General features: G+C 48.6%; 1 protein-coding gene across 5 annotated transcripts in view; it reads right to left on the bottom strand.

The window, feature by feature from the left end:
• Positions 1-265: 265 nt before the first annotated feature.
• The window catches only part of itpr3 (inositol 1,4,5-trisphosphate receptor, type 3), a 312,780-nt gene continuing 291,051 nt past the window's right edge, over positions 266-21,994 (bottom strand). For 4 of the 5 annotated variants that reach the window (XM_037245880.1, XM_037245881.1, XM_037245883.1 and 1 more), the window contains 3 exons: positions 12,079-12,239; positions 11,858-12,019; positions 266-933 (listed from right to left, as the gene is read on the bottom strand). In XM_037245880.1, coding sequence (XP_037101775.1) covers positions 823-933; positions 11,858-12,019; positions 12,079-12,239 — 434 coding nt within the window. In that variant the 3' untranslated portion in view covers positions 266-822. Of the gene's footprint in view, positions 934-11,857; positions 12,020-12,078; positions 12,240-21,994 lie in introns of those variants that run through there. The other variant, XM_037245884.1, reaches the window with a different exon arrangement.

The following is a 21,994-nucleotide window of genomic DNA, read 5'->3' as shown; positions in this document are numbered from 1 at the left end:
AAAAATTAGAGGGAACATTGACACTCACTGTGCGCGTTCACGTTGACCGCTGTTCAACTGGCTTCCATATTAACTTGTCCCGTCTCCCCTACAATAAACTGTGAACCCATTACATGCTAGGACACACAAAAAAACGTAGTTTCACTTTGTAAAATAGGGCTCTTGTGACATCTCATTGACATATGTCACATAGTCCTGTGCATTTAACATTATTTTTAGTAAGAATAGACTTTTACAGTTTAGATCATAAAACAAACAAAATCACAACCTTGTTTCTTTAGATTTTAATATCTTACTAATAAAGAACTCAGCAGTAGTATTTCTTCACACAACAATAGCTACTAATATGATATAATTAAATACAGAAAAAAGTTAATATTTTAGAGATTCATGCCTTGTGTGGGAAAGACGGCACAAGAATATTGGTGGGCAATAGCCTCCCCATGGAGACAGGTGTGTTTGTTGTCAATATATTTAGCAGTATAAGAGCAAAGCATAGTGACAGTAAATTATACACAGTAGGACAGTGTAGTACACCATATAGTAGAGTTAAACTTTTAAGTAATCTGTCTGTAGCATTTTAATGATTAACTCCCAATATTTTAAATCACTGATATCAATGTCATAAATGAGGATAAACAGAATCACAATGTGGTTAATATTGATGCGTGTTGAAAGCACAAATTTTAAGAAAATAGTCACAAAAAACTCAGTAAAATGATTCAGTACTCAGTATTTTAAGTATATTCTTCTGCTGCTGCTTTCTTGCCCAAGTGTATACCTAGATTCATTAAATTTTGTGGTAGTTGATTTTTATTTATTTTACAGCTGCTGGTGGTTCCCTCCAACGGCACTGGGAGGAAGCGAAGAAATGCCGCCCTGTTGAACATCCACAAATCCCATCCTCTGTTTCCTCTTCCTCTGCTCGGTCATCTACACACATGCGCACACACAGACACGCATGCACACGCACGCACACAGAAATTGATCAATATCAATAAAGAATGCCTTTGCCCAAAAAGATCAATATTAAAAAAAAAATCTGAACAGAAATCCCGCCGCCGCCATTATCTGTGTTGCATACAGCGCGCAGCCACCTCAGACCATGAAGAAGTTCATCCGAAAACGAAGAAGCACCTAAACCGCACATGGGCAAACTACGGCTCGTGGGCCACATCTGGCCCACGGGGCCGTTTAATCTGGCCCGCCAAACCTGAATAAATTGTATTATTAAAAATCTTTTTGGTCATTTTCCCTGCAATGACTGCGTTTCCCCAGTAGATGGGGAAAGGCCCGCCCGCGCATTTACTCCCCGCCCGCGCATTTACTCCCGGAAGCCGTGTCTGCACACTCACAAGGGCGTATACGTACTCAGTAGTACGGACCCGGCGCACTCCGCGCTCTATTTCTATTAGTGCCGAATTTCGAGTGTGGGCTGTGACGTTAGCATTCTTGTAATTCGCACGCTGAGCTTTCAGGCAGTTTTACGCTAAAGCCCCCCATAAACCTTCCCTTGAAATCCTTGCATTAAAATGAATGGCCCAAGGAAAAGAAAGGTGGACACTGAGTGCAGAGTGTTTTAAAAAGAGTGGACAACAAAATACTTTTTCGCTGAATTCCGATCAATACCGGTTTGTCTGATATGCCAAGAAACGGTTGCAGTATTCAAGGAGTACAATATTAGCCATCACTTTGCTGCGCAGCATGCTAACTACGCTAGCAGTCAACACATGAACGGGCGGCTACATCGGAGAGGTTGACAGCTAATTTGAAGACTCAAGAAAACCTTACTCACCGGCAAACTGCGGATCAAAAGTCAAGTACAGAGGCAAGTTTTAGATGCACCACCTGTTTTTGACTAATCTTAACTTTTAAAGTTTTTAGGCCGATCTTAAGGTTTCCTCACCTCTGTCAGCAGGTGTTTGTGAGTTAAAGCTCTGCTCTGATTTTCAGATATCCGTCACCGTGGTGCCGTTTTGATTTCTTTATTACTTTATTTAGATGTATTCTTTCACTGATTCTTCAAGATTATGTATTTGGTCAGAATGTTTGCTGTTTGATGTGATTTCGCCTCATAAGATAAAATATCTTTCATAAATCTGACCTGCAGGTGCTGAAGTGATGGAAACTGTTATTCACAATAACAGTGTCGTATTTAATGAGAATCAGTGATAGTAGTTCTTTGGTGAAATATTTTTTTAATGCTGTTAATAAATGCATTTGTTTTCAAAAAGCTTTTTTTGAATATCCATGCTTTACTACCTACTAAAGGCCAAAACCTTTTATGCAATGACCTTTACATGTCGTTTATATTACTTCACACAAACACTACATCCATCTGCTCCTGGTTCGGCCCCCTGGTCAAAATTTAGAACCCAATTCGGCCCGCAAGTCAAAAGGTTTGCCCACCCCTGACCTAAACCAACGAAGAAAAAGCACCTACACTAATTAAGCACCACAATTGCCAGTGTTGGGAAAGTTAATTTCTACACAAACTACTTCAAAGTTCAGCTCACATAAAATGAACTTGTTCATAGTTCATAATTGATTTTTTTAACTAAGGCCATAGTTCCAAACATGAAAACGTCATAGTTCTTTTCTTACCCCCAATCTCCAAAACAAAAAAAATTTCTGCGAGCTGTTACCCACTGACCTATTGCCTTTTCCTTGTTGTTTTCACCCATTCCAACCACACTAATATCCAGGTGCTGCTATCACCCTAAAATATCAAATACATGAGAAAATTGCTTGACTTGTAACAAAAATATGACTGTGGTCAAAAATGTGCTGCTATAGGTGCCAGACTGAGTTAGGAAAATAAGAACATACAACTGAAGTATTCAATGTGCAAAACATTTAAAGTAACATTTAACTTAACGTTTTTTTTCATGTATAATGCGCAAAATTTAACTAATTTATTGTCCTAAAATCTTGGGTGCGCATTATACATGGGTACAACAATTTTTGAAGAAAATCTCCCTCGAAATAAAACTTGAAATCACCTTTCTTCTTGTTTGTTGTCAATCGCGCATCGCATTCAGCCATCCTGCCCAACACAGTCAGTAAAATTCATAATTGACGGCACATCGTTTGATGCGATGGTGCAATCCTTGATGGTGTGTTATTGTCAAATATTTTGTTTTTTAATCTCCATCGCAGACCGGATATCATACGGAGGCCGCCATGACAGTATGCGCAGAACGGATGCGCAAGACACGTCAATCGCGCATCGCATTCAGCCATCCTGCCCAACACACTTAGTCAGTAAAATTCATAATTGACGACACATCGTTTGATGCGATGGTGCAATCCTTGATGGTGTGTTATTGTCAAATATTGTTTGTTTTTTAATCTCCATCGCAGACCGGATATCATACGGAGGCAGTATCACTGCGCATGCGCACTATGGATCCGATGCGCAGAACGGATTTGTACTGTGTTCTGGTCATTTCGCCAAAGAAGGGATAATAGTCCTCTTCTCTTCTTGACTGACAATGAATGCGATAGTTTAATACAATCAGCAAATAACAAAATGCGTATTACAGGTAATATTTTATTTCACAACACTTTGCCTTGCTCCTTTCCTCTCTGCTGTTCACTTCAAACACGCTCCATACCAACACAATGCTCTCGTATCAGACGCTTGCTCGATCACCTGCTCGTTTGCTGTCACAGTACCCTACACAAATCCGAAACATTTGTTGCGGCTCCGAGTCACGACGAGGGGCAAGTTTTGGTTTCCAAGGGTGTTTTTATTCCTCTTCAACTTCTCTCCCATACAGAGCCGCCTTTTTCACATATCCGCACGTCACTTTCCTCTCTTTTCATTTTAACCTAACTGATCGCGGTGGTGCCTTTCTGGGCAGTCGGAGAAATCAACGGCAACAAAAAAAATACATCCAGCCTAGTTAAGAAATCACCAGAAAGATCACCATGACAATTGTGAACACACAACACACAGAAAGATAATAAATAACTGGAACATCACTCAAATATTGGTGATCCCGTTGAGAGTCTCACATATTTCTTCGCTATCGAGTTTGCTAGCGCATGCGCAGTGATACTGACCAGCAGAATAACATCCGGTTGTTCCCAAAGATGATATTTTTTCTGAAATAATTTTACGTTTACGGACTTAAGTACGAGTCAAAATTTGGGTGCGTATTATACATGGGTACAGGCTTTTTTCCAGCATCGACATGCCATTTTTAGGGTGCGTATTATACATGGGGCGTATTATACATGGAAAAACGGTACATTTTTTGTGAGCATATTATTTCTTAACTTGTTTTCCCAAAGAACAGATAACGTATTATTTCTTAACTTGTTTTCCCAAAGAACAGAAAACGTATAGAATTTGGGACATAAAAGTGCAAAGGTAAAGGCAAATAACTAAATTAACAACAAAAAAAGCAATCTTATTAAGAATAATTGGGAGTTCAACGCCATTGAGAGCACTACAACTTTTCATAAAAATCTTGAAAGCTCATATATATATATATATATATATATATATATATATATAGGTGTATATATATATATATATATATATAGGTGTATATGATGATGATGATGATATAACTTTATTCATCCCACAGCGGGGAAATTTATTTGTCACAGCAGCGCATACGAGTGCAAGAATACAAGTGCCAAAATTAAAAAAAGGATAAATAACAGACAAGGACAAAGACAAGTGCCGCTAGTAGAGACAAAACACAATTTTATCAGGTGTCACGCATTTTGTAGAGTCTGACAGCAGAGGGAATGAAGGACCTGCGGAATCGTTCCTTCCTACACTGTGGGTGTAATAGTCTGCTGCTAAAGGAGCTGCTCAGGGACCGCACAATGTCATGGAGGGGATGAGAGGTGTTGTCCATGATGGAATTCAGCTTATTTAACATCCTCCTCTCACCCACAACCTCAATGGAGTCCAGGGGACAGCCCAGGACAGAGCTCGCTCTCCTGACCATCTTATTCAGTCTCCCCCTGTCCCAGTCCGTACTGCCCCCATGCCAGCAGACCACAGCGTAGAGGATGGCTGAGGCCACCACAGAGTCATAGAAGGTCCTGAGGAGAGCCCTGCACACACCGAAGGACCTCAGTCTCCTCAGCAGGTGGAGGCGACTCTGGCCCTTCTTGTACAGGGCGTGGGTGTCATCAGTCCAGTCCATTTTGTTGTTAAGGCGAACACCCAGGAATTTGTAGTTCTCCACTACCTCAATGTCCGATCCCTGGATGTTCACCGGAGTGAAGTGGGGTGCTGTCCTCCTGAAGCACGCAATCATCTCCTTCGTCTTGCTGGTGTTCAGCTGAAGCTGGTTGAGCTCACACCAGCTGACAAAGTCCTTGATGACCGTCCTGTATTCCAGATCGTTCCCCTCCGAAACATATCCAACAATGGCCGTGTCGTCGGAGAACTTCTGGATGTGGCAGTGTGCAGTGTCGTGGGTAAAGTCCGAAGTGTACAGGGCGAAAAGGAAAGGAGAGAGCACCGTACCCTGGGGGACACCTGTGCTGCAGCGTACCACGTCAGACTCACAGCGATGTAACCTCACATACTGCGGCCTGTCGGTGAGGAAGTCTGTCGTCCATGCAGCCAGGTGCTGGTCCACACCCGCCTTCTCTATCTTCACCCTGAGCAGTGACAGCTGGATGGTGTTAAAAGCGCTGGAGAAATCGAAGAACATGATCCTCCCAGTGCTCCCGATGTTCTCCAGGTGAAGCAGTGTTCTGTGCAGTAAATAAATCACTGCATCGTCCACCCCAACACCAGGCCGGTAAGCAAGCTGCAGGGGGTTCAGCTGCGCTCCCACCAGCAAACGCAGGTGACCCAGGATGATCCTCTCCATAGTCTTCATCAGGTGGGAAGTCAAGGCAATAGGCCTGAAGTGATTAGGCTCCTTGGGTCGCGGCACCTTCGGTACGGGGACCACGCAGGAGGTCTTCCACAGGGCTGGAACTTTGTTCAGGCTCAGGTTGAACTGGTACATGACCACGCCACTCAGCTGGCCCGCACAGTCTCTGAGCAGTCTCGGACAGATGCCGTCTGGGCCCGGGGCCTTCCCTGCCTTGATCTTTCTGAGGTGACTCCTCACCTGAAGCTCTGTAAAGGAGAAGGGGGTGTTGGAAGACTGGGGTGATGGAGTGAAGACTGAAAAGTGACTTCGGGGCGGTGAGGGGGGGTTGGTGAGCTGGCGGGGGGGCTGGAGTGTTGAAGGTGGCGGGCTGAGGTGCGGAGCAGGGTTAAGGGGCGGGGGGAGGCGGAATCAAATCTGTTGAAGAACAGATTGAGTTCATCCGCCCAGTCCTTGTCCCCATCAGCTGGTTTCCAATCAACCCCTTTACCATGGCCCGAGATGGATTGCAGACCCCTCCAGATGTTTCTAGCGTTGTTAAGCCCCATTTGCTTCTCCAGCCTCCCTCTGTAGTTCTCTTTCCCCTTCCTGATCTTCAGCCGGAGTTTCTTCTGGACTCTATGCAGCTCCACCGCGTCCCCCAAACCAAAGGCTTTCACCTTCTCATTAAGCAGAGCCTTTATCTTGGAGGACACCCAGGGTTTGTTGTTAGGAAAACACCGGACCAGCTTGGAGGGCACAGTGGTCTCCACAAATAAATTAATGTAGTCCGTAATGCAGTGGGTCACGCTGTCAATGTCACTGCCATGGGGGCTACAGAGAGCTTCCCAGTCTGTATTCGCAAAGCAGTCTCTGAGCCTGGCAGTAGATTCCTCAGACCACAACATCACAGACCACCTTTACCACCGTGGTGTAGTCTGCGACCAGATGGACAAGGTTGTGATTCGAGCGACCAAGTGGGGGGAGGGGGGATGAGGTGTATGCATCCTTGACATTAGCATACAACAGGTCCAAAGTTCTATTGTTTCTGGCGTGGTAGTCGACATATTGAGTAAAGGTGGGGAGGGAAGAGGCCAGGGAAGCATGATTGAAGTCCCCGGAGATGAGGAGGAGGGATTGGGGGTGCTGAGTTTGAAGCTTAGAAACTATAGAGTGGATCCGGTTCGTAGCGGTAGCAGCGACAGCCGAGGGAGGGATGTACACAGTTATAGCAACAACATGTGAAAACTCCCTCGGGAGATAGTACGGTCGCATGCTAACCACCAACAGCTCCAAGTCACTGGAGCAGAGTTGCTCCTTAACACTGACGTGTCCGGGATGGCACCATCTATCATTCACAAACGCAGCGAGTCCCCCTCCTCTCCTCTTACCGCTCTCTGTAGCTCTACTGTCAGCCCGCACCACTTGAAATCCGTCCAGGGAGAGGTGTGAGTCGGACGAGAGATCGTCCAGCCACGTCTCCATGAAGCACATGAGACTGCATTTGCGATATTCCCTCTGCGTCCCGGCTAGCGCCGTTAGCTCTTCCATTTTGCTTTGAAGAGATCTCACGTTCCCCATGATGACCGACGGCAAGCACGGTTTATACCGTCTCTTCCGCTGCGTGCGCTTTACTCCGGCTCGGCATCCTCTTCTCCGCGGCCGTATCTCCTTGGGGATCTCCGGCCGCAACCCGCAGGGAAGGGGTGTGTAGCGCCAGGCTAACAGCTGATCGTGGGTGTTGACAACGTAGCCGAGTATGGAAGGCTCACCCGACGCCGCACCAAAAAGTTCCAAAATCAGTAAGGAACAAACTACGAATGTTACAATGTGAACATCCATAGCCGCGCACTAGCCTAATCAATAATGTGAGAAGGAGAAAACAACAAAAAACTCACTAGAACACATAGAAATATATATATAGAGTGTGCTTTATATATGCATGTATGTATGTATGTATGTATTAAAGATTAAAGATTAAAGTCCCAATGATCGTCACACACACATCTGGGTGTGGTGAAATTTGTCCTCTGCATTTAACCCATCCCCGTGTGATTTTGATCCATCCCCTGGGGGAAAGGGGAGCAGTGAGCAGCAGCGGTGCCGCGCTCGGGAATCATTTGGCGATCTAACCCGACAATTCCAACCCTTAATGCTGAGTGCCAAGCAAGGAGGCAATGGGTCCCATTTTTATAGTCTTTGGTATGACCCGGCCGGGGTTTGAACCCACAACCTTCCAGTCTCAGGGCGGACACTCTACCACTAGGCCACTGGGCTGGTACGTATGTATGTATGTGTATATATATATATATATATATATACAGTCATATGCAAAAGTTTGGGCACCCCGGATCATTTTCAAGATTTTCCTTTATAAATCATTGGTTGTTCGGATCAGCAATATCATATAGCAGACAAAACCAGTGATATTTGAGAAGTGAAATCAAGTTTATACGATTTACAGAAAGTGTGCAAACATTACCTCAACAAAAGTAGGCAGGTGCATACATTTGGACACCCCAACAGAAAAATGACATCAATATTTAGTATATCCTCCTTATGCAGAAATAACAGCCTCTAAACACTTCCTATAGCTTCCAATGAGAGTCTGGATTCTGGTTGAAGGTATTTTATGATTTAGGGCTATACAAATAAACTTGACTTGACTTATACCCCCTCTGTGAGTCGTCACCTTATCGTGGTGGAGGGGTTTGCGTGTCCCAATTATCCTAGGAGCCATGTTGTCTGGGGCCTCATGCCCCTGGTAAGGTCGCCCATGGCCAAAGGGTCCTAGGTTAGGGGCCAGACAAAGCACGGCTCAAAAGAACCCCTTATGAAGAAAAAAATATATGGACTCAGTTTTCCCTCGCCCGGACGTGGGTCACCGGGGCCCCCCTCTCGAGCCAGGCCTGGAGTTGGGGCTCGAAGGCGAGCGTCCGGTGGCCGGGCCTTTGCCCATGGGGCCCGGCCGGGTACAGCCCGAAAAGGAAACGTGGGTACCCCTTCCCATGGGCTCACCACCTGTGGGAGGGGCCAAAGGGGTCGGGTGCAAAGTGAGCTGGGCTAACCCGGCTGCAGAAGCTGGCTCTTGGGACATGGAATGTCACCTCTCTGACTGGAAAGGAGCCCGAGCTGGTGTGCGAGGCAGAAAAGTTCCGACTAGACATAGTCGGACTTGCCTCCACACACATTTTGGGTTCTGGTACAAGCCCTCTTGAGAGGGGCTGGACTCTCTTCCACGCTGGAGTTGCCCACGGTGAGAGGCGTCGAGCAGGTGTGGGTATACTTATTGCCACCCTCCTGGGCGCCTCCACAATGGGGTTCACCCCGGTGAATGAGAGGGTAGCCTCCCTCCGCCTTCGGGTGGGGGGACGGGTCCTGACTGTTGTTTGTGTCTATGCACTGAACAGCAGCTCAGAATGCCCACCGTTTTTGGGGTCCTTAGAACAAGTGCTGGAGAGTGCTCCTTCTGGGGACTCCATTGTTCTACTGGGTGAATTCATTGGTCATGTGGGCAATGACAGTGAGACCTGGAAGGGTGTGATTGGGAGGAACGCCCCCCCCCTCCCGATCTGAACCCGAGCGGTGTTCTAGTATTGGACTTCTGTGCTTGACACGGATTGTCAGTAATGAACACCATGTTCAAACATAAGGGTGTCCATGTGTGCACTTGGCACCAGGACACCCTAGGCCGCAGTTCAATGATTGTCTTTGTCGTCGTGTCATCGGATTTGTGGCCGCATGATTTGGACACTCGGGTGAAGAGAGGGGCGGAGCTATCAACTGATTGCCACCTGGTGGTGGGTTGGCTCCGATGGTGGGGGACGATGCCAGTCAGACCTGGCAGACCCAAACGTACTGTGATGGTCTGCTGGGAACGTCTGGCAGAATCCCCTGTCAGGAAGAGCTTCAACTCCCACCTCCGGCAGAGCTTTTCCCATGTCCCGGAGAAGGCGGAGGACATTGAGTCCGAGTGGACAATGTTCCGTGCCTCCATTGTTGAGGCAGCCGACCGGAGCTGTGGTCATAAGGTGGTCGGTGCCTGTCGTAGTGGCAATCCCTGAACCGGCTGGTGGACACCGGCGGTAAGGGATGCCGTCAAGCTGAAGAAGGAGTCCTATTGGGCCGTTTTCGCCTGTGGGGCTCCGGAGGCAGCCGACGGGTACCAGATGGCAAAGCGGAACGCGGCTTCGGCGGTTGCTGAGGCAAAAACCCGGGCGTGGGAGGAGTTTGGCGAGGCCATGGAGAATGACTTCTGGACGGCTTCGAGGAAATTCTGGTCCACCATCCGGCGTCTCAGGAGGAGGAAGCAGTGCACCGTCAACACTGTTTACATTGGAGATGGCGTGCTGCTGACTTCAACTCAGGACGTCGTGAGACGGTGGGGAGAATACTTCGAAGACCTCCTCAATTCCACCGACACGCCTTCCATTGAGGAAGCAGGGCCTGGAGGCTCTGAGGTGGACTCTCCAATCTCTGGGGTCGAAGTCATCGAGGTAGTTAAAAAAACTCCTTGGGTTTAGGCCCCAGGCGCGGATGAGAACCGCCCGGAGTTCTTAAAGGCTCTGGATGATGTGGGGCTGTCCTGGCTGACACACCTCTACAGCATTGTGTGGACATTGGGGATGGTAGAATGGGGTGGTGGTCCCCCTTTTTAAGAAGGGGTACCGGAAGGTGTGTTCCAACTACAGAAGAATCAATCTCCTCAGCCTCCCTGGTAAGGTCTATTCAGGGGTGCTGGAGAGGAGGGTCCGTGGGAGGTTGAATCTCTGATTCAGGAGGAGCAGTGTGGTTTTCGTCCTGGCCGTGGAACAGTGGACCAGCTCTATACCCTCGGCAGGATCCTCGAGGGGGCATGGGAGTTCGCTCAACCAGTCATGTGTTTTGTGGACTTGGAGAAGGCGTTTGATCGTGTCCCTCGGGAAGTTCTGTGGAGGGTGCTTCGGGAGTACGGGGTGCCAAACTAACTGATAAGGGCAGTTCAGTTCCTGTATCGCCGATGCCAGAGTTTGGTCCGCATTTCCGGCAGTAAGTCGGATTCGTTCCCAGTGAGGGTTGGACTCCATCAAGGCTGCCCTTTGTCACCGATTCTGTTCATGACTTTTATGAACAGAATTTTTAGGCGCAGCCGAGGCGTTGAGGGTGTCTGGTTTGGGAACCTCAGCATTGCATCTCTGCTTTTTGCAGACGACGTGGTGCTGTTGGCTTCTTCAAGCCGTGATCTTCAGCTCGAGAGTCAGCACCTCCAAATCCGAGTCCATGATCCATGATCCATGATGAGGTCGGAAAAGGGTGGAATGCCCTCTCCGGATCGGGGATGAGATTCTTTCCCAAGTGGAGGAGTTCAAGTATCTTGGGGTCTTGTTCACGAGCGAGGGCAGGATGGAGCGTGAGCTCGACAGGCGGATCGGTACAGCTTCGGCTGTGATGCGGACTCTGTACTGGTCGTGGTGAAGAGAGAGCTGAGCCAAAAGGCAAAGCTCTCGATTTACCTGTTCATCTACGCTCCTACCCTCATCTATGGTCACGAGCTATGGGTCGTGACGGAAAGAACCAGATCCCGGATACAAGCGGACGAAATAAGTTTTGTCCGCAGGGTGGCCGGGCTCTCCCTAAGAGATAGGGTGAGCTTGGTCATCCGTGAGGGACTCAAAGTCGAGCTGCTGCTCCTCTACGTTGAGAGGAGCCAGAAGAGGTGGCTCGGGCATCTCATCAGGATGCCTGGAGCTGTTTCGGGCATGTCCCACCGGCAGGAGACCCCGTGGACGACCCAGGACACGCTGGAGAGACTATTTCTCTCAGCTGGCCTGGGAACGGCTTGGGATCCCCCGGGATGAGCTGGACGAAGTGGCTGGGGAGAGGGAAGTCTGGGCATACCTCCTAAAGCTGCTGCCCCCGCGACCCGACCCCGGATAAGCGGAAGAAGATGGATGGATGGATTTGTTTGCTAATGCTGATGTCCTAAAATTATTAAATCAAGGTACCACGTATTGTAATCAGTCTTGTTTAACTTATTTACATACCTGCTCTTTGAGATCTGTAAGCTGCATAGTGAGTGCCATCACTACTTTCATGGTGGAGCTAAGCTTGTCCTGCAGCATCCTCATCTCGTTCTGCTCTCCATCGTCATCGTTGACCACCAGCGACATGGCCTGCATGCGGGGAAACCAATCCAGGTTGTTGTTCTGAAACACGTTCAGGAAGTCAGTTGGTATCTCAGTGGTGTGACACACATCTCTTGTACCTTGATCATCTTAGCCACGTAGCTCTCAGGCCCGGTGTAGTCTGTTTTGTTCTTCTCACGCACCAGAACGATGAAGTACAAGTAGTTCCAGATGTTGTGCTCCAGCTTGATGTGCTCCTCGAACGATACAGTCTTGTTGTCAAACTTATCTCGCTCCAGACCTGAAAGCATAAAGCACTACATCACTCGCTGTAATAATTGAATACAGTGGTGCCTTGACATGCGTTTCATCTGTTCCATGACCAATCGTGTAACTCAAAACACTCATTTGTTTAAATGAATGAAAACCAATTAACCCATTCCAGCCTCCCTCGAAAACCTCCCAAAATGTTTTAACATATTTTTAACATGACGTAACGTTCTATCTCTTCTCTGTCTTTCTTAAGTCGTCGGGCAAGTGCCCCCCCCCCCCCCCCCCCGCAGTGCGATGCCATGGGGAAGTGCGTGTGGGAACATTTTTCCTATTAGAATAAAATATTATTGCACATTCACTACAGTGGGTGGCTGTAGGGCTCTCAATGCAGGGAGTAATACGTTTAAGATGGATGGAGTTTTCTAGCATTGAGAATGCAAAGACAGCACATAGCAGGACGTATTGAAAAGTGGTGAACAAATCCTGAAGAAACACACACAAATAATAGAACAGGGGTAAAAATAAAGGCAGAGAAGTTTATCAAGTTGTTCTTTGCTGTAAGTTGGTGTTAATGATAAGGATACAATGTTATGGAGAAGTATATTTGGCAAATTCATAGTCAAACTATACTACCGGTTTTTTCCGTGTATAATACGCAAAATTTAACTAATTTATTGTCCTAAAATCTGGGGTGCGCATTATACATGGGTACAATTTTTTTTAAATTTTTACTTTTTATTTTTTTAAGAAAATCATGGTACAACAAAACCAACAACAGGACTGACCGACAAAGACGTGGAACAAAAAGACAGGGTGACATTACCAAAGACAGGAACAGAAACCAAACAGACATCATGACAGTAACACATGCAATGATTCGACGGTGAGCGAGGGGCAGACAGGACTTAAATACAAAACACGTTACAAGAACAATAGTGTGTTTGTACTGTGCTCTGGTCATTTCGTCAAAAAAGGGATAATAGTCCTCTTCTCTTCTTGACTGACAATGAATGTGATAGTTTAATACAGTGGTTCCCAAAGTGGGCGGTACCGCCCCCCTGGGGGCGGTGGAAAGATCTGGGGGGGCGGTGAGGAAGAAAGGGGCGGTAGGGGGGCGGTAGGGGGGCGGCAGTCGATTTGTACACAACACGCCGCTCTGGCCCAGTCAGATCCGACAGCATAGACTACAAAAGCAAAAGCTCAGGTTTGTAATTTCAAGCTTGTAATGTTCAGAATTTTATCTTATAATAAAAACCGCATTCTGGCGGTCAACATCATCTTGAGTTCAAGTCAACATGAAATTGGGGACTCGCCAGAACGCGCCGTGTTGTGTTGTGTTGAGCTGGTTAGGGCAGTGGTCCCCAACCACCGGGCCGCGGACCGGTACCGGTCCGTGGGTCACTTGGTACCGGGCCGCCAAGCCGCACAGAATATTTTTTTTATCGACGATCAATTAATTCAGGTCAAGACACTCGTCCCGGTCACGTGACATGTTTCCCCAGTCGAGCCCGCAAAGCTAATATGTGGCGACAGGCTAACTAACCAGGCAGTGAAGCATTCAAAACTGCTTCAACACATGGAGACCAAGCATCCTGCAATAAAAGACAAACCTTAAATCACTTCGGGTGTCATTGTCTCCGATTACGTCTAGATGGGACCGGCTCGTTTCTGAGAAACAAACTCAGTGCTCCCACTAATTCAACGTAATGGTAATGATATTATAAATGTATTATTTATTTATTTATATAAATGTATTATTTATATATATAAGTGCCTGGGGGGGGGGGGGCGCTAGGAATTCACTGGGGAGCCAAAGGGGGCGCCAGCCTGCAAAAGTTTGGGAACCACTGGTTTAATACAATCAGCAAATAACAAAATGCGTATTACAGGTAATATTTTATTTCACAACACTTTGCCTTGTTCCTTTCGTCTCTGCTGTTCACTTCAAACACGCTCCATACGAACGCAATGCTCTCGTATCAGACGCTTGCTCGATCACCTGCTCGTTTGCTGTCACAATGTACCCTACACAAATCCGAAACATTTGTTGCGGCTCCGAGTCATGACGAGGGGCAAGTTTTGGTTTCCGAGGGTGTTTTTATTCCTCTTCAACGTCTCTCCCATACAGAGCCGCCTTTTTCACATGTCCGCACGTCACTTTCCTCTCTTTTCATCTGATCGCGGTGGTGCCTTTAGGGGCAGTAGGAGAAATCAACGCCAACAAAAAAAAATACATCCAGCCTAGTTAAGACCATACCAAAGACTATAAAAATGGGACCCATTGCCTCCTTGCGTGTGTGACGATCATTGGGACTTAAAAAAATAAATAAATAAATAATTGGGTGCGTATTATACATGGGTACAGGCTTTTTTCCAGCATCAACATGCCATTTTTAGGGTGCGTATTATACATGGGGGCGCATTATACACGGAAAAAAACGGTAGTTATAATTTTCAAATACTTTAATTTTCAAATACAGAAAATAATTGAGAAGCCCTGCTCTATAATGAAAAATATGCTTATAATAGCTAAATGAATAATAAACATGCATAATATATTTTAGAACATCTGGTATGTATTTGGACTCGACAGAATTCTCATCTGCCGTTGCCATAATTGCGCAACGATAAATGCGAGACGCCACTGCAAACAATTCTTGTCAGGAATAAGTGGAGCAGGGCGACCAAATGCAGCTTGGACCAGGGTTTATTGAAGGAAAGGGGTAGGCGAACAAAGACACAGGCGGGACAGAGGCTCACGGACAGCGGGCAGGAAACAGAAGTCCACTCGGACCAGGAACAGATACAGGAACGGGTTCTGACCGTGAGCCTCCACACCAGACCGGGGGGAATGGGCATGCAGGACAGGAACGACATGAGCAGAAACAGACAGGAAGCAACAGTAGACAGGGAAAAACACACGGCCAGGGTTTAAATACACGAGGTAACCAGAGGGAGCAGAACAGTAATTAGTCAGTCAGTGATGAAAGGGGCGTGGCTGAGGGAAGTTGCCGGCTGAGTGTCCTATGGCAGAGGTCCCCAACCACCGGGCCGCGGACCGGTACTGGTCCGTGGGTCACTTGGTACCGGGCCGCCAAGCCGCACAGAAAAAAAAAAAAAAAATTTTTCATCGACGATTAATTAATTCAGGTCAAGACTCTCGTCCCGGTCACGTGACAAGTTTCCCCAGTCGAGCCCGCAAAGCTAGCAAAAATGAGTAAGAATTTATTTTGAAAAATATAAAAAAATTGGCGATTCTCTCCCAATTACATCCGTCGGTTCAGGTCAAGACGCTTGTCTCGGTCACGTGACAGGTCACCTCAGTCGAGCCCGCGAAGCAAGCAAAAATAAGCAAGAAACAGAGAATTTTGGAAAGCTTCTTCGGAAAGGGAAAAAAGCCCAATGAGGAGACGGAAGAAGAGGCTACGACTTCTAAGAAAAGGAAAGCTGCATTTAAAAGAACATTTCTGGAGTCCTATATGGATTTATCGCCACAGGTGACTCTGACGCGCTAAGCCCACTCTGCATAATATGTGACGACAAGCTAGCTAACGAGGCAATGAAGCCTTCAAAACTGCTTCGGCACATGGACACCAAGCATCCTGCATTAAAAGACAAACCTTAACCACTTCGGCTGTCATTGTCTCCGATTACGCCTAGATGGGACCGGCTCGTTTCAGAGAAACAAGCTCAGTGCTCCCACTAATGCAACGTAATGGTAAGTTTTATTAATAAAATTTAATAAATAATAAATAAATACTAACTACTAATAAATAAATAAATAAATTGAAGAAAAATCGTTTATACTTGTTTTTATGCCAGTCGTATCATTTTATTTCAACGGATTTACATATTTATTATAAATGTATTATTTATTTATATAAATGTATTATTTATTTATATAAAGGTTGGTCCGCGAAAATATTTCTGACATGTAACCGGTCCGTGGCGCAAAAAAGGTTGGGGACCACTGTCCTATGGCACGGGCACGTGACAATTCTAGAATCTTCAAAAAACTTGTGTCATCACTTTGAAAGGAGACATTGGGTTCTATCTACAAGTGTTTGAGGACCATCGCCCCTCAAGCAACATGACACTCCAGCAGACAACGGAAGATACCAGTGTCTTTTCATGTGTTCCTGAAGTGACCTTTAAAACTGAATAACCTCATGCATATGCGATTTTGAGAAGAATTTTGAGAGATTGCATTTGTTTGCTACTGCTGCTTCTGCTGCCAGCAAAGCTGGGATCTTTTGCCGTCGCCGCTACATCCACCGTGGCTCTGGACTGTCTTGGAACCGACACTTCCCTGACAGCTCACCCATCCCCTCATTCTGGACTACCTCCTGCCCCCCTCATCACGCCCCCCTCCCGTACTGCCAACCTCAACAATTCTCTGCTCCCCCCACTCTGCTCCTCCATCCATCTCCTTCGCACTGCTGAACTGTTGCTCCCTCTCCTACAAATCACCGGCTATTTTGAATTGTTACTGGGCAATAACTTGGATCTGCTTCTTTTCTGTGAAACATGGCAATGGCCCCTGGATTTCTTTGCTCTCAACCAAGCCACTCCGTCTAACTACAGCTACATCGCCAAACCCCACCTCTCCGGGCGAGGCAGTGGTATTGCTGTCCTCAAACAGTCCCTATCCATCACTGAACTGAACCTCAACCTCCCATCTATTTCCTCTTTTGAATATCTCGCTTTTTCCCTCCCCAACTCTACTACTGCTATTCTCATCTACCGTCCCTCAAAGTCACACCCGTCCTTTCTTTCTGAACTCTCCGAACTCCTCACCATTGCATCCTCTGTCTCCTCCCGCCTCCTACTTACCGGTGATTTCAACATCCACATCAACCAGCCAACTACCCCACTGGCGTCCAACTTCCTCTCTCTTCTGGACTGATTCTATCTTACCCAGCATATCAACTTCCCCACTCACACCGAAGGCCACACCCTGGATATCGTCGGCTCCTCCTTTCCACTAGTATCCAACCCCCGTCCTCTCACTTTTCCACTGTCAGATCATCTCTGCATCCTCTTCTCCGCTCCTCTACCCTCGCCTCATAATCCCACAAAACGCACCATCTCCTACCGCAATATCAAGACAGTAAACCCACTCACACTACGCCATCATGCTCAACAACATCCTCTCTGACTCCCTCGATCCGTAGCCCCCTGGAAAACTTCCTCTGTCTCATTCACCAACTCTGTCCCCTGGTACACCCCGGAACTCCGCTCCATGAATCAAACTGGCCGTCAACTTGAAAGAGTTGAACCCGCCTCATCGTCCATGCTGAAGCCTTCAAACAACACGTCTCCTCCTACCGTGATGCTCTCCTTCCTGCCAAATCCGCTTACTTCTCATCCCTAATTAACAGGACCAACCGGAACCCCCGCATCCTGTTCTCTACGGCCAACAAATTGCTCCAGCCACTGACCATCAACCCACCCTCCTCAGCCCCCCTCTGTAACTCTTTCCTTCTCAGCTTTAACAACAAAATCGCCCAACTCAACAGTTTTCTGACCACCACCATCAATAACTCCTTCTCCCCCACCTCCCCTGCTCTCCTGCCCCCACTTCCTGACCTTCCGCCCTTCCCCTCTCCCACTACCTTCTCCCCTGTCGACTCCTCCCACATCCTGTATATCAACACATCTAAGACAACCACCCGCTCTCTTGATCGTCTTCCAGCAACCCTAATTAAGGCCTGCCTCCCTGTCCTGCTCCCTCACCTCACCACCCTTTTTAATCAGTCTCTATCCCTTGGTCACTTTCCCACTGTTTATAAGCTTGCCGCCAACACCCATATCCTCAAAAAGTCCACCCTGGACCCAGGCAACCACTCCAACTACCGTCCCATCTCCAACTTTTCATTCCTTTCCAAAACCTTGGAACGCATTGTCTCCGCCCAACTCCACACCCATCTCCAGTCCAACAACCTCTATGAACCCTTCCAACCCGGATTCCGCCCACTGCACAGCACCGAAACCACTCTTCTTAAAGTTACCAATGATCTCCTCATCTCCGCAGACTCCGGTGCCCTCAACATCCTGCTACTACTTGACCTTAGCGCAGCCTTTGACACTGTGAACCACTCCATCCTTCTTCAAAGGCTGTGCCAACTAGGTGTTGAGGAGATGCACTCGACTGGCTCACGTCATATCTCACCAACAGGCACCAGTTTGTCTCTCTCTCCGGCCACACATCCATCCTCTCACCAGTCACACAGGGGGTCCCCCAAGGCTCAGTTCTCGCCCCCTCCTATTCATCTGCTACCGTTTCCCCCTTGGTGATGTCATCTGCAAACTCAACCTGGACTTCCACTGTTATGCTGATAACACCCAGATATACATACGCACTGCACCCACCCGGAACCCTCCCCTCACCCACCTAGAAACCTGCATCTCTACAATAAAAAATGGCTGGCACACAACTTCCTCAAACTCAACAGTGACAAAACAGAGCTCCTCCTCATAGGCACTAAATCCACTCTCAATAAAACCGGACCCATCTCACTCACCATTGACTCCTCAACCATCATTCCCTCCCCTCTGGCACGCAACCTCTGTGTTATTTTTGACTCTACCCTGTCCTTCCACCCTCATGTTAGCTCTATTGTCAAGACCTCCTACTTCCACCTCCGCCGCATCACCAAAATCCAACACTGCCTCGCTCTCCCTGCCGCTGAATCCCTCATCCATGCCTTCATCTCATCCCAGCTTGACTACTGTAACTCTCTTCTCACTGGCATCACTTGTCCCTCACTCCATAGACTTCAACTAGTTCACAACTCTGCTGCCCGCCTCCTTAGCCACACCCGGTCCTGCGAACACCATCCATCCATCTTCTTCCGCTTATCCGGGGTCAGGACGCGGGGGCAGCAGCTTTAAGAGGGACTCCCAGACTTCGCTCTCACCAGCCACTTCGTCCAGCTCATCCCGGGGGATCCCAAGATGTTCCCAGGCCAGCTGAGAGACATAGTCTCTCCAGTGTGCCCTGGGTCGTCCACGGGGTTTCCTGCCGGTGGGACATGCTCGTAACACCTCCCCAGGGAGGTGTCCAGGAGGCATCCTGATGAGATGCCCGAGCCACCTCATCTGGCTCCTCTCAACGTGGAGGAGCGGCTCTACTCCGAGACTCTCCCGGATGACCGAGCTTTTCACCCTATCTCTAAGGGAGAAGCCGGACACCCTACGGAGAAAACTCATTTTGGCCGCTTGTATGCGGGATCTCGTTCTTTCGGTCACGACCCATAGCTCGTGACCATAGGTGAGGGTAGGAGCGTAGATCGACCGGTAAATTGAGAGCTTTGGCTTTTGGCTCAGCTCTCTCTTCATCACGACAGACCGGTACAGAGTCCGCATTACAGCCGACGCTGCTCCGATCCGCCCATTCTGCCCTCGCTCGTGAACAAGACCACAGGATACTTGAACTCCTCCACTTGGGGCCTGATCTCATCCCGACCGCTTCACACTCGGCTAAGAACCACTCCAGTGAGAACTGGTGATCACGGCTTGAAGAAGCCAACAGCACCACGTCGTCTGCAAAAAACAGAGACGTAATGCTGAGGTCCCCAAACCGGACACCCTCAACGCCTCGGCTGCGCCTACAAATTCTGTCAATAAAAGCTATGAATAGAATCGGTGACAAAGGGCAGCCTTGGCAGAGTCCAACCCTCACTGGGAACAAATCCGACTTACTGAAATGTGGACCAAACTCTGGCATTGATGATACAGGGACCAAACCGCCCTTATCAATTGGCTCGGCACCCCGTACTCCCGAAGCACCCTCCACAGTCCTCCCGAGGGACACGCTCAAACGCTTTCTCCAAGTCCACAAAACACATGTGGACTGGTTGATCGAACTCTCAAGCCCCCTCGAGGATCCTGCAGAGGGTATAGAGCTGGTCCACTGTTCCACGGCCAAGACGAAAACCACACTGCTCCTCCTGAATCCGAGGTTCGACCTCCCGACGGACCCTCCTCTCCAGTACCCCTGAATAGACCTTACCAGGGAGGCTGTGGAGTGTGATTCCTTTGTAGTTGGAACACACCCTCTGGTCCCCCTTCTTAAAAAAGTTAAAGTTAAAGTCCCAATGATCATCACATACACATCTGGGTGTAGTGAAATTTGTCCTCTGCATTTAACCCATCCCCGTGTGATTTTGATCCATCCCCTGGGGGAGAGGGGAGCAGTGAGCAGCAGCGGTGCCGCGCTCGGGAATCATTTGGTGATCTAACCCCCTAATTCCACCCCTTAATGCTGAGTGCCAAGCAGGGAGGCAATGGGTCCCATTTTTATAGTCTTTGGTATGACCCGGCCGGGGTTTGAACCCACAACCTTCCAGTGTCAGGGCGGACACTCTACCACTAGGCCACTGAGCTGGCAAAGAGGGGAACCACCACCCCAGTCTGCCAATCCAGAGGCACCGTCCCCGATCTCCATGCGATGTTGCAGAGGTGTGTCAGCCAGGACAGCCCCACAACATCCAGAGGTTTTAAGAACTCCGGCCTTGCCCCCAAGGAGTTTTTTAACTGCCTCAGCGACTTCGACCGATTGAGAGATTGGAGAGTCCACCTCAGAGCCTCCAGGTCCTGCTTCCACAATGGAGTCGGTGGAATTGAGGAGGTCTTCGAAGTATTCTCCCTACCGACTCACGACGTCCCGAGTCGAGGTCAGCAGCACGCCATCTCCACTGTAAACAGCGTTGACGGTGCACTGCTTCCCCCTCCTGAGACGCCGGATGGTGGACCAGAATTTCCTCGAAGCCATCCGGAAGTCATTCTCCATGGCCTTGCCAAACTCCTCCCACGCTCGAGTTTTTGCCTCAGCAACCGCCAAAGCCGCGTTCCTCCTTGCCATCTGGTACCTGTCGGCTGCCTCCTTCAGCTTGACGGCAACCATTACCGCCGGTGTCCACCAGCGGGTTCGGGGATTGCCGCCACAACTGGAACCGACCACCTTACGGCCACAGCTCCGGTCAGCTGCCTCAACAATGGAGGCATGGAACATGGTCCACTCGGACTTAATGTCCCCCGCCTCCTCCGGGACGTGGGAAAACCTCTGCCGGAGGTGGGAGTTGAAGCTCTTCCTGACAGGGGATTCTGCCAGACGTGCCCAGCAGACCCTCACAGTACGTTTGGGTCTGCCAGGTCGGACCGGCATCTTCCCCCACCATCGAAGCCAACCCACGACCAGGTGGTGATCAGTTGACAGCTCGGCTCCTCTCTTCACCCGAGTGTTCAAAACATGCGGCCGCAAATCCAATGACACGGCTACAAAATCGATCATTGAACTGCGGCCTAGGGTGTCCTGGTGCCAAGTGCACACATGGACATCCTTATGTTTGAACATGGTGTTCATTATTGACAATCTGTGTCGAGCACAGAAGTCCAACAATAGAACACCGCTCGGGTTCAGATCGGGGGGGGGGGTTCCTCCCAATCACACCCTTCCAGGTCTCACTGTCATTGCCCACATGAGCATTGAAGTCACCCAGTAGAACAATGGAGTCCCCAGAAGGAGCACTCTCCAGCACTTCTTCTGAGGACCCCAAAAAGGGTGGGTACTCTGAGCTGCTGTTCGGTGCATAGGCACAAACAACAGTCATGACCCGTCCCCTCACCCGAAGGCGGAGGGAGGCTACCCTCTCATTCACCGGGGTGAACCCCAATGTGCAGGCGCCCAGCCGGGGGGCAATAAGTATACCCACACCTGCTCGACGCCTCTCACCGTGGGCAACTTCAGAGTGGAAGAGAGTCCAGCCCCTCTCGAGAGGG

This window comes from Syngnathus acus, chromosome 2, assembly GCF_901709675.1.
Source record: "Syngnathus acus chromosome 2, fSynAcu1.2, whole genome shotgun sequence".
NCBI classification, from domain to species: Eukaryota; Metazoa; Chordata; class Actinopteri; order Syngnathiformes; family Syngnathidae; genus Syngnathus; species Syngnathus acus.
The sequence above is the reverse complement of the archived record's forward strand: the minus strand, read 5'-3'. Positions and strand labels throughout refer to the sequence as shown.